At 34.6% G+C, this 12,926-nt stretch overlaps 1 protein-coding gene across 2 annotated transcripts in view; it reads right to left on the bottom strand.

Annotated features, from left to right (window-relative positions):
* The window catches only part of ORC5 (origin recognition complex subunit 5), a 121,978-nt gene that overhangs the window by 95,102 nt on the left and 13,950 nt on the right, over window positions 1–12,926 (bottom strand). For both annotated transcript variants that reach the window (XM_082399868.1, XM_082399869.1), the window contains exons 5-8: window positions 10,159–10,270; window positions 4,636–4,766; window positions 2,168–2,216; window positions 1,990–2,080 (exon numbers count right to left, since the gene is read on the bottom strand). In XM_082399868.1, the coding sequence (XP_082255994.1) occupies window positions 1,990–2,080; window positions 2,168–2,216; window positions 4,636–4,766; window positions 10,159–10,270 (383 nt within the window). The remainder of the gene's footprint in view (window positions 1–1,989; window positions 2,081–2,167; window positions 2,217–4,635; window positions 4,767–10,158; window positions 10,271–12,926) is intronic.

The raw sequence follows: 12,926 nt of genomic DNA, 5'->3' as shown, positions 1-12,926 counted from the left end.
TAGTACAAATCAGAAATTATACATGTGGTTAGGAAAGGAATGAAAGGAATAATGGGGTGTGAGACTTCTTTGAGTACTTTTTTTAATAGTTTTAGGTTCTGAATTATTCTGACGCCCTCCTTTACCTGTACAGCAAACAGTGAGTTTATTCTTTGCCCTTTCTCTTTCTCTTCTTTTCCATTTTTTAACTTTGTAACTGTGTTATTGCCACCCCGTCAAAGTATGTAACATATACATAGTGTTCTTCTACCCTCATTCCCATCTTTTAGTTTTGAGCTAAAATTAATCAAATTTGGTGCTCATCATTCCTTTTGCTGGTTTCCCCAGTCATCTCCATTGCACCAACACTGTCACTAGCAGACTCTTGAGGAAGTGTTTATGAGTATAGTGTTCCCTGAGTTCTCACATGTTTAAAACTGGTTTTCTATAGCCACGCTACCTGAATGACAGGTTGGCTAGATATAAAATTCCTTGGCTTACACATCCTCTCTCCTTAAGTTTCTTGAAAATGTTGCTCACTTGTTGTCTTGCTTTATTACAGATTCACTTTCCTTTGTAAGTGACATATTTTTGCCTTAATTTCCACCCCTTGCTTCATTCTTCACCACCAAGCCTCCAGGAGATGCCATGTCCTTCCAAATCACCTCTCCGTCTCCCCTCAAAAACAGTACTTTCCCAAATCTGCCTTGTTAATTCTTATCTACATACTCTTGAAACACTTCCTTTTGATTCTTCAGTAGCCGGTGCTCTAATCCTTCAGGTCTCACTTGTTCTCAGTATTATCCCACTCAGGGTTGGACTCTCTCTCTGGAGGTGATTCATTTGTATTTCATCACTACAAGTCGACCCCATCCCCTGTCCCCACTGTCCTCTCCTCTTTTCCTTAAAGCTTTTGTTTAACTTTTCACTTCAGCATAAGCCCCAGTTGGCTCTGCTGGCTTCAGTTATTTATTTCACTATTTACATATAAACTGAAGTTTACAGTCAGCTCCGTAGACTCCTAGTCATACTGCAGGCAAGGGTTATGAGTGATTTTATTTGCTTTCCTTACTGACCTTGTGGAGAGAACTTGATTGTTGGCTTAATGGCCAACATTATCCTATGGGAAACTGGAAGTCCTTGTATTACTATGTAAGAGTCACTTTAACAAGCATCCAAATTTTTCTGCCTTTAAAAGATCAGATCACAAGCTTTTCTATTCTGTGACTTCCAAAAATTCTCATCAATTATTAAAAAGAGGAATAATAATATCTTTGTAATGTTTCTACTTATTCAGAAACTATTACATTCTTAAAATCAGCTAATTAAATCAAGCACAAAGTAGTTATAGAATAAGGTATTCATGAAATAAAAATGATAACAAAATTGATTAGAAAGTGAAAAAAGACAAAAAGCGTTGACGTTTTTAAATTTCCTATGTTGCTTTGTAACGTAGGCTAAACCTAACACCTATAAGGCACTTTATTACTCACAAATCATCTTCACATATATTATTGAAATCTTCTAAGGACTGTTAGAAGAGGGGTCCGAGGTCTAGAGGTTTTAGGTGAGTTGCTAAGACCCCATAAGGCAGAAAATGGCTAAGCTGGAAATCAAAACTATGTTCTTCTCACTAGTCTATGTCTGTGCAACCATGTCTCCTAAGCAGTTTCATTACTATGAAAGTCTAACAAGAGACAAATGTAGATTTATGACTTGACTTATACATTTCTTTAATAATCAATTTTTTATTATACCATTCAAATATCTAACATAAATATAAAAAACAAAGCTGAAACTGATTTTCCTATAGCTTTCCAGATTTAAAAAAATTAGCAATTATTAGAAATATGCCTTGTGTAACATATTGGCTAAAAATTGTCCTTCCCAAAATAATAAGAAATGATTCAAATCATAAGAGTTTTTTGTGAAGAAGGTAAAGGAAAACATGTACACTTTAGTGGATATCCCAAATATAGAAAAAATTACATATACTAAATAGAAAATTACCTTGATATTTCCCTGAGATAAACAGTCTGCATGGCTTTTTTCAAATGAGGTTCAATATTTCTCCAGAGTTTGCGAGTATCACGTTCACTTGCTACTCCAAAGAGAGAAAATTTCAATAATTTAGATATTACAGAAACTTTTTTCAAAAGAAATATTATTACAGTAAAATTATAGTTACCTTCTCCTTTAACAACAGGTTCACAATATTTAGGAAAATTAAGTACTGCCTATAAACAAAGAAAAAAAAGAGAAAAAAGCACTTATCTACCACAATTAGATATTATTTTTCAAGTAAAAATGTTATTAGAATTCAGGCAATTTTATTTCAATATAATTGCTCAAGTAAAATGTTATTATAGTTTATTACTACAACAATAAAACCACAAGTATCAATAACAACAGTAAAACAATATGTAAAATATTCCTTAACTGGCTAAATCCTGCCTAATGTATCAGCCTCTAGATATAAAGAAATATAACAATTCCCAAAGCAAATTTAAAAGCACATACATAGGGGCTTCCCTGGTGGCACAGTGGTTAAAAACCGGCCTGCCAATGCAGTGGACACCGGTTCGAGCCCTGGTCCAGGAAGATCCCACATGCCACGGAGCAAGTAAGCTTGTGCGCCACAACTACTGAGCCTGCACTCTAGAGCCCGCAAGCCACTATTGAGCCCACACGCCTAGAGCCTGTGCTCCGCAACAAGAGAAGTCACCACAATGAGAAGCCCGTGCACCGCAACAAAGAGTAGGCCCCGCTTGCTACAACTAGAGAAAGCCTGCGTGCAGCAACGAAGACCCAACGCAGCCAAAAATAAATAAATAAATAAATTTATTATATTAAAAAAAAGCACATACATAGAAAACATGCCTAAAAAGAATATTCTGCAGATGATTTATTAAACTCTTAATATGCCACTTACAAACTTTAAAACAAATAATAGTAACCATTTGAAGGAAAAAGGACAACATATATTTATTTTCCTATGTTCTACATACTCAGAAAAACAGAACACTATACTATTATTTCTCCAATGCTTAAAGATCATTTCTTATATTTATTAGTATTACTAGTAGTAGTAAAGACTTAAACCATACTTCAAGCTTCAAGTTTATGAATATGATGTAACAATAACATAAAAAGCTGTAACCTCATCCCTAAATAAAATCATTCCTCAGTGAAACCCAAAGGACTTTATAAAAACCATGTTTAAATTTCACATTTTCTCTTCCTACTAATAGTTTCTCTAAATAATTCCTCCTTCTTGTACTTTATAATCTACTTTGAAATGGCTGCCAGCACAGATTCCCACAGGATTCAAGGACATCAGTGCTAAGGAGTAGAAGCTACAAGTTATCTCCCAGGAAGGACAATGGATGAGTATTTGCTCCTGACTCCACCTCACGCTGAGACCGTGCACTGACCCTCTCTCCTCTCTGTAAGCCCCCCTGTCGTCATTTCCCTTGGGCACCAGGAGTCCCAGACATTCAACTTCCAGAGAGATGTTAGTGATGAGCTTGAACTAGAACAGCTTGTCTTCTGTTTTTTCCCTACTCAGAAGATGCTCGAAACGTACAACTAAATCAGAAGAGGCCTAAAGTTTAAAAGTTCCAAAAACATACTAAATGTGAACACAATTTTAAATGGTCATTTTCTCCTATATTCTATCTCAAATACACACGGAATCCCTCTAAGTAACACTTTTCAGAGCAAAGAAAAGAGCAAAGCAAAGAAAATGTACCAAGAGATATAGAATCTGTTCCTTTGAAAGTAACTGTTTTCTAGCCTTAGATATATTACCATTTTCTGTTACATGGAGATAAGACCTTAAGTATTAATAAAAGGTTCTAAAAGTGAAACCAGATATTCTTGCCTCCTCCTTTTCAGATCCCCACAACTAAAGCAGAAAGGTAAAAATTAAATTAAATATGAAAATTAAAGTAAATACAATTATTTTCCAAACTGCCTATGAAGTATAAACAGCTATTCTAATGTTTTTAAAAACTTTTTAAAGTAATCTTTTATATAAATATTCAAAGTAATCCTTTAATATGTATAACCGATTCACTTTGTTATAAAGCAGAAACTAACACACCATTGTAAAGCAATTATACTCCAATAAAGATGTTAAAAAAAAAAAAAAAAAAAGTAATCCTTTATATAAAGATTACTAACTCAAGGTCAGTGGCTAATGAAAGACCTATATAAAACTTCTGACCATATTCAAATTCATCTAGATTCCAGACCACTATCAATACATACATAAACCTGAAAAAATCTGTTACAAAAAATTAACAAAAAGATATAAAATTGCTTAAGTTTTCACACCACCTTTCTGTTAATCTTCATTTTAATTTTAATAAAGTTAAACATTTTCTGCAATTAGAGAAAAGAGAAAGGAGGAAATTAAAAAACACTCCTAAGGATGTATTAAAAGAAACAACTAAAAATGACCGAAAGGTTTCTGATCAGGTCAAAGTTTGTACTAACCCACAGACTTCCACCTTCTTATGGTGTATTTGCTCCCAAAGGCCATATCCAAATTTCCAGAATAAATTTTCAGCTTCTAGCCTATCTCACACCCTTTCTTCATGGAAAAATATTAAAAGATGTACATTTTTTTTTTAAAGCAAAATGAGCACGGACCAGATGCCGGAGCTCTTTCAAATCTCGACAGACGGTGTAGAAGACTCCAAGAAGAATGTTAATGTAGGCAGCATAGAAATCAGCCGAATACTCTGGAGGATGATCATGGGATAGGATCTTTTGAAGGTTACCTGTTCAAAGGACACAAATGAACAGAAATGACTGACCAATCACACTAGTTATATCTTCTAGCATTTTATAACAAAGGTTTAAACAATAAATACACAGGCTCAGCAATTATTAGGAACAATGAAACAGTTACAAGATTAGAATGCAAAAGTAATACAAGTTTTAAAACTGAGGTAAAAGAATTATGAACCTATCGTTCTAAAAAAAATTACTAAATTTTACTTAAGACAAATACGAAGCAATGACATCTAAAGAAAATCACAAGAACCTTATAACAGGCAACATCAATATCAAGGGCAAAAAAATAATATGGATTCCACTTATTTTTCTACCAATTAAGTAAATCAACTAGATAAAAATAAGGGATACTACATAAACTACCACCAAACTGGAAAATGCTCATTTTTTGTAAAGTGAAAAGAACTCATGATTTTTTTAATGAAAATCTTCATCTTTACTTTGTCATTCCCTTTCTTTATAAAATGTGTTTTCTTCCTACAACTTTGGTATCTTTATTTCTCTTCTACCTTAAACTCCTTATACAGTATCACATGTTTAGAGTCCTAAACTTGTATTTTATCCTGCTAGAAATATCATATTGTAGAAGCACAGTTAAAACTAAAAAGAAACGACCTATTATTCAAAATTTCCCAGTTATAGCACATAAATCAGTCATTCATTCATTCCTTATTGCAATTCCCTCTGACTTCTTGATGCAATGGTCTCTTTAGACTTCTCAGTTAAGAGCTCTTTGAACATGACTAGTACTTTAAGCCTACTTCCACAGGATTCAAGACTTTCACAATACTTAGAAGTGAAAATTCTCATGGGATGTTCTGATCATGTCAATTTCCTTTTGTCTAAGAATCCCTGTGAGTATTTTTACCATGGATACTTTCCCATTTACCATCAGCCTTTGATTTTAACTACTGTCTTATTCCTCACAGTCAGTTAGATATAGGTACATAACAATATATATGGCCTATCAATACATACTAATATACAGAAATTTAGAAATAGTTATATTAATGGGATCTTTCAAACAGGGCAGTTGGCCAAAACAAAAAAAACAAACAAAAGCCCAAAAAACATTTCAAAGCCTATTCTCATGCCTAGAATGTTATCCTGAAGGAATTCCAGATAGAGACTGTTACTAGATCTGTATTTTAATATCACAACCACTGAAAAAAAATACACAAAGTGCAAAACTTGACTTTGGAGTCTTACATGTAATAGTTTTAAATTTAATGTTACTAAGCTTTTTAAAACAAATATTTGATACACTAAAAATTTCTAAAGGTGCCTTAAAACTTGGAGATAAAGATATTTATATATTGTGTTGGCCAAAAAGTTTGTTTGGGTTTTTCCGTAACATGTTACGGAAAAACCCAGAAAACCCCGAGAGAACTTTTTGGCCAACCCAATAAAAGCTGACAAATAACTGGATAGATGAAAGAAAGAAAGAAAGAAAGAAAGAAAGAAGGGAGGGAGGAAAGGAAGAAACGGATCAATGGTCAGACAGACAAACATACGTAGGCAAAAAGGTGGTCTCTAAATGCATGGATGAGGAAACCTGGAAAACAGTTAAGTCTCCAGCTTAGACTGCACTCCTAAGCTCCTCCTGACTCTCTTCGGGATATCCCTTACAGGTGACACTCAGTACCTCATAAGAAAGTTGATTATATATGACCACTGGCCCATTTCAGTTCTGACTAAAGTCTTCTAAGAATTAGAACTTTCACTGGGTTGCAACAAAAGTAGACCAGCTGCTTAGTTATACAGGCTACAGACAAATTCTCAGAGTACAACTCAACATTAAGGAAGCCATACCAGCTCTAACAGTCAAACTTACTAAAAATCCCATCTCTAACAGAAAGCTGAAAGCAGTGTACTAGCAGGTAATAAATAAAGGGAAGGAGAAATCACTTGATGGGTCCCCTGCTGTATTAAAATTTCACTATCAAAATATGGTCTAACACACCAAGAACAACCATTTCTAACATGGAGAGGGACTTCTGCTGCCAGTCATAAGGGAGTAAGAGGGTCCAGAAATACTCTCCTATAAATAACTAAAAACTGGACAAAATATAGAAAACAATTTTCAGACATCAAACAATAGGCAACAAAGGACTGTGATACATGAGAAAAGTGAAATGAGGTGAGTCTTACCATCAGCCAGGCTTTCTAACTAGAGGTAATTTTAGAACTGTGGTACAGGAGAGTTCCAAAAGGAGCCCATTAATCTCAGTGAGTTGATAAGACAGAGATCAGAGAAGAGAGACCTAAGGTAGCTAGAATGTGCAGGGTAGAATACATGAGAAAAGGAAGCTATGCAGAGAAAGAGCCCCAGAAATCTGCCTAGATGTTGCCCTTGATTCTTAGCTGAATACCAGTACTTATATGCATAGAGTAAAACCTCAAAAGGACAAGCAAGAACAACTTCTGGGGAAAAAACAATTACTAGAGAGCTGTAAGTCAAACAATTTCCAGAGTTCAGACAGGGCTATAAACTGTTCATTTTGCCACCAGTAAGAATGGAGAAACTATACTAAATACATGGGACATTCAGCAGAGAACCCAAAAGGGCTATATCTTAGAAGTGGAGCTAAAGTTAGCCCTGGAATAAAGGCTGCTCTAGACCCTCTCTCTATAAGAGCTTAAAAATAACCTCAAAAGGGTCACATGTATCTTCAAGTAATTTAAATGCTTAACCAGAAAAAAGTCCAACATGCAACAAAAAATTTAATACCTATCATTCAATCAAAAATTACTAAACACATGTGAAAGCATAATGGATACCCATAATAGAGAAAAATTAGTCAATAGAAACATCCCCACAATGAAAGAGGTAATGGAATTAGTAGACAAGAACATTAAAGCAACTATTATAAACATGCTCATATGCTCAAGAATATAAAGGAAAACAAAAGCATAATGAGGTCAGTAGTGAAAAATTCCACTGGCTTGGATTAATTGCAAATTAGACACTTGTAGATAAAAAGATCAGTGAACTTGAAGACATAGAAACAAAAGCTATCCCAAATAAAACACTGAGGACAAAAAAAGATGTAAAATTTAAATAAATAAATAAGAGATTCAGCAGGACAATATCACGAGGTCTAACATTCATGTAACATGGTCCCAGAAAAAGGTGTGGGGAGCAGGGTGGGGGGGAAACGACAGGACACAGATAAAATATTTTTAGAAATAATGGCTGAAACTTTTCCAAAGTTAAAACTATACACTCACATATCCAAAAAGCTCAACAAATCTCCAGCAGGATAAACAATAAAAGATATTTTCCACCTTGCCTTTTTATTTCTGTAAAGCCCAAATAGTAATATATTATAAGGTTTATAATAAATGTATATGTAAAATGTAGGACAAAAATAGCACAAAGGTTGTGAGGTGGGAAATTATAAGTCATTGAGATTTTCAGACTGTTAACTAGAGAATAACTTAACTTATTCTGATTGATTCAATAACTAAACCAAAAACCTGATCAACTGCACTATAATCCACCTGAAGGAAAAAACAAAAACAAAAAAACACAAAGCATTACCAAAAGATGAGCAGTCTGCATGTGGGAGAGAGAAAACAAGAAATCCAAATTAGGGCCCTAGTGATACTGCTAAGAGGAAAGTGTCCTGAACATCAGATACCATATTTCTACAGATGACATATGTATCAAGTTATGATTGGACGACTTAGACACTAAGATTATCCTTTTGCCCTGGTTCCATGCTTACTTATTCTGACTATAATTTGACTTATCAATTAATGCTTCCTTTTTGAACTTTTTTTGTATGATTATGATGCTTTTGTATTATTAAAAAAAACCTAATATGTTAAAGGCTCTAAAATTTAATAACCAGATGAACTTGGCTCCACATTATACATTTTTCAAAAATCTATTAGCTTAGGGCTTCCCTGGTGGCTCAGTGGTTAAGAATCCGCCTGCCAATGCAGGGGACATGGGTTCAAGCCCTGGTCGGGGAAGATCCCACATGCTGCGGAGCAACAAAGCCCGTGCACCACAACTACTGAGCCTGCGCTCTACAGCCATGAGCCACAACTACTAAGCCTGCGCGCCACAACTACTGAAGCCCGTGCACCACAACGAAGAGTAGCCCCCACTTGCCGCAACTAGAGAAAGCCTGCACACAGCAACAAAGAAAACACCGCCAAAAATAAATAAATAAATTTATTTTTTAAAAAAATCTATTAGCTAACACTTTCTAAAATTAGCAAGGTCACTTTAATTATTTAATTATGTCCTCAAATTCTCTCCATCTCTGCAGCTTTGTATCCTTATTTTTTATAAAATTTAATCAAATTCTACAATTCATTACAGCATACTTTAATTTCAACTTCACTAGAAAACCAGCATTTTTTAATAATTTTTCACTAAATGGGTCATGAAAAACTTTAACATCTAACGGTCATGACATAAGTAAAAAGAAATTCTTTTTATGAAATCCTTTGATTTATTCATTTTCTTCCTACCCTTTTCTCTTCTCCTTGTGATTTTTCATAGAAGAGGAGCTATGAAAAATTTAAGGGTTCCCTTCATCTATTTTGGGTTCCTTTTTGTTATCTCAGTTAATTATCAAAGGCAAGAGGTGTTATCTGATCGCTGTTCTTGTGAAAACAGGCAAATATGTGTTGATCTTAATAATGAATGTTTGTAGCTGATTAGTTCACAGGGATAGTGTTTTGAGGCCAAGGTCAAGGAATGTTATTTTTTCATAGCCTCTAACCATCTTATGCTTCAGTTATAATCTTTGAATCAGAAGTATCATATTTGCACAGTAACAGCACAGTATTAATCTACAAAGCTACTCAGCAACAAAAAAGCTATTGTATTATTCCAAAGATAAAAATTATTAGGATCTATGAAATTTAAGATTAAACACAAACCAAAAAGAAATAAGAAACACAAGGGCTAGGACAGTTGCTACTGTAAGAGTTACAGTAATGAAAAATGAGATTTACAAAATCAAAAGATACATTCCACATAGTACTTAACTCAAGTACATGGTATATAAAGATTTCAGTACAATTTTAATGTGCTTTGCCAATCTAAACATCTCACTTGTATGGATGTAATAATCCCACTTATATATACATCTTATTGTACTGACTAAAAAAATGTGAAAATACACCTTTATTTACAAATATGTGAGAACTGCTCTTTCAAAAAACGTTAGTAATTATGCAAGAACAACCTCTGTAAGTGCAGAAATATAAATAACATTTTATTTGAGATTGGCAGCAAACCATAATAGATTAAAACATCAAAGTATTCCCATTTGAACATGTTAGCTTAATCTTTCAAACAACAAAAACTATTTTACTGAATATCATTTATCAAAACAATGTTTTCAAATTTACCTATGCTATAATCAGGGAAATACAAGACAAATGGCTCAAAGCATCCAGTATTTGGACGAAACTTTTCCCAAACAATCTCGCTGAGAAAGATAACAGTCACATTTCTGTCAGTCTGTAAAAGAGAGATAAATAAAAGTAACTTTGCATTAAAAAATCTTAATCAGAACAGTAATTCCATTTGAATTTTTCTTTCAAAAGAAATCCAGCAAAGTTCCAACATATAACAAATTATTTGCATATTAATAAGCCATATTTAGAAAACCCAATCAAGGAGCTCATCCTTGTATGCAAATTTTCAAACATAATTACTTAGAATTTCCATAAAACTTTTAGGTTAATCGACAATTCAGTTACCCATGAATGCTAGGACAGTCACACAACGACTAATTTTATAGAAATTAAGAAACATGTCTGCTTCAATGATTAAGACAAGAACTTTTTATGGGAATTTTCAAAGAAATCACACGCTTTACATCAATAAACCAAAAAAGACAAAACTTAACATCTTTCATTATTAAAATGGCTATAGTACCCAGAGAAAAGAAAATACCAGTTGCATATTTTAATGTAGATTCAAGAAGATGTTGAGTATACATTAAAAACACAAACAAGTGTTGAGTATCCAAAATACCAATGTTAAGTAAACAGACATCTTTTGAAATATATGTAGAAATTATAATTAGTATTCCAAAAATAACATTAAGAGAACAAGCTCAATGTGTACGTTATCCTTCTACAAAGTGGCCACAAATGCTAATTCTAATGCTAGAATTTATCTATAGACACCTGGCATTCTCAATACAAATTTTAATGCTTCCCATGTTCTTTTGGACGTCTCCCAAGTTGACAAAACAGACATATTTGTTTTGTTCTATAACTATTCTTAGGACCCAATGTCATACATAAATTACACTATACTTTGATGGTGATTTACTATTTATTGATTTCTAACTTATGTGTAACCTTATATTCCAATTTTCATTATTTAGAGAAATATACTTCTGGCGAACAAAGATAGCTGAGTTCAATAAATTAGTAACTCCACAGAAAATGTAGCATCTTTATGAAAGAAAGAAAAAGATTTTTACTTTCAAATGTTCTTTTTGTCTTATTAATTTTTAAGAATCCTTGAATTCATTTCCATAGGGATCAAAAAGCGTGCTCTAAACACAATCTTGATTACAAAGCATTGAGCTGTTTTTGCTTTAAAATGATTACCCAGAAGAATTTTATAAAGTCAGTTAAAAAAATACTGAGAGGTTAAAAAAAATAGAGGTATTTATCAGTCTAAAAGGATTTTAAGGACTTCCCTGGTGGCGCAGTGGTCAAGAATCCACCTGCAGAGGACACGGGTTCGATCCCTGGTCCAGGAAGATCCCACATGCCGCTGAGCAACTAAGCCTGTGCGCCACAACTACTGAGCCTGCGCTCTAGAACCTGCGAGCCATAACTACTGAGCCCGCACGCTGCAACTACTGAGCCCACGTGCTGCAACTACTGAAGCCCGCGCACCTAGAGCCCATGCCCTGCAACAAGAGAAGCCACCACAATGAGAAGCACGCACACCGCAACGAAGAGTAGCCCCCGCTCGCCACAACTAGAGAAAGCCCACACGCAGCCACAAAGACCCAACACAGCCAAAATACAAAAAAAAGTATATTAATAATAAATTTAAATATATATATTACAAAATAAATAAATAAAAGGATTTAAGTTGGGTAATGTTCTCATCTGTTCATCTGAAAGTGCTTTCAATGTACAGTGATATCTATCATAATTTAAACTTCATTTTACTCTGATAAGTATTTAATATAAAAAAGTGTGAAATGCTTTTGCTGTATTTCTCTTAAATGAAATACACATTTAAAAATCAAGCATGTTTTCAGAAACATCAAAACAACAATTTTCTTTTCTGATGGAGTTGAGCTTACTATGAATCTTTTCATTTTCTTCAAATAACTTCCATAATTAAAACTAAAAAAAAGTGAAAGGCCTAAGTACTATGACAGGATGCATGATCAAAGGTCTAAGTACTGTGACAAGATAAAAATAGTGGGGTGAGCTTTACTGGAAGGGCGAGAGGACAGCAAGAATGCACTCTGGCTACCAGAGAGGGAGTCCTTGAGCAAAACAATGGGAAATAGTGGATGGATAAATGCAAACAAACCACAACAAAAAATAAATAAAAAGAAAGAGAGAGGGCTTCCCTGGTGGTGCAGTGGTTGAGAATCTGCTTGCTAATGCAGGGGACACGGGTTCGAGCCCTGGTCTGGGAAGATCCCACATGCCACGGAGCAACTCAGCCCGTGAGCCACAACTACTGAGCCTGCGCGTCTGGAGCCTGTGCTCCGCAACAAGAGAGGCCACGATAGTGAGAGGCCGGCGCACCGCGATGAAGAGTGGCCCCTGCTTGCCGCAACTAGAGAAAGCCCTCACACAGAAACGAAGACCCAACACAGCCATAAATAAATAAATAAATAAATAAATAATTGTAAAAAAAAAAAAGAAAGAGAGAAAGAGACCTTTACTCAATGAGGATGGGTCCCTGGTGTCAGTAGTAAAATGCCAAGAGTTAATCAATCTGGGAAAGGCTAGACTTCATGAGGAAACTTCCAGGATAAGTCACCAAGAGCTACACTTACTCTTCTCTTGTCCTCTCCACATCTTCCCCTCAAGACTATTACTAAAAGGGGATTTTAGGAGTCAGCCTTAGGCACACAATGATTCCAGTGGCAATCAGCTGAGAACTTCTAGCAGTTTCTCAAATT

The sequence above is a fragment of the Balaenoptera borealis genome (genome assembly GCF_965194805.1).
Source record: "Balaenoptera borealis genome assembly, chromosome: 7".
NCBI classification, from domain to species: Eukaryota; Metazoa; Chordata; class Mammalia; order Artiodactyla; family Balaenopteridae; genus Balaenoptera; species Balaenoptera borealis.
This window is presented reverse-complemented; position numbering and strand designations above follow the sequence as displayed.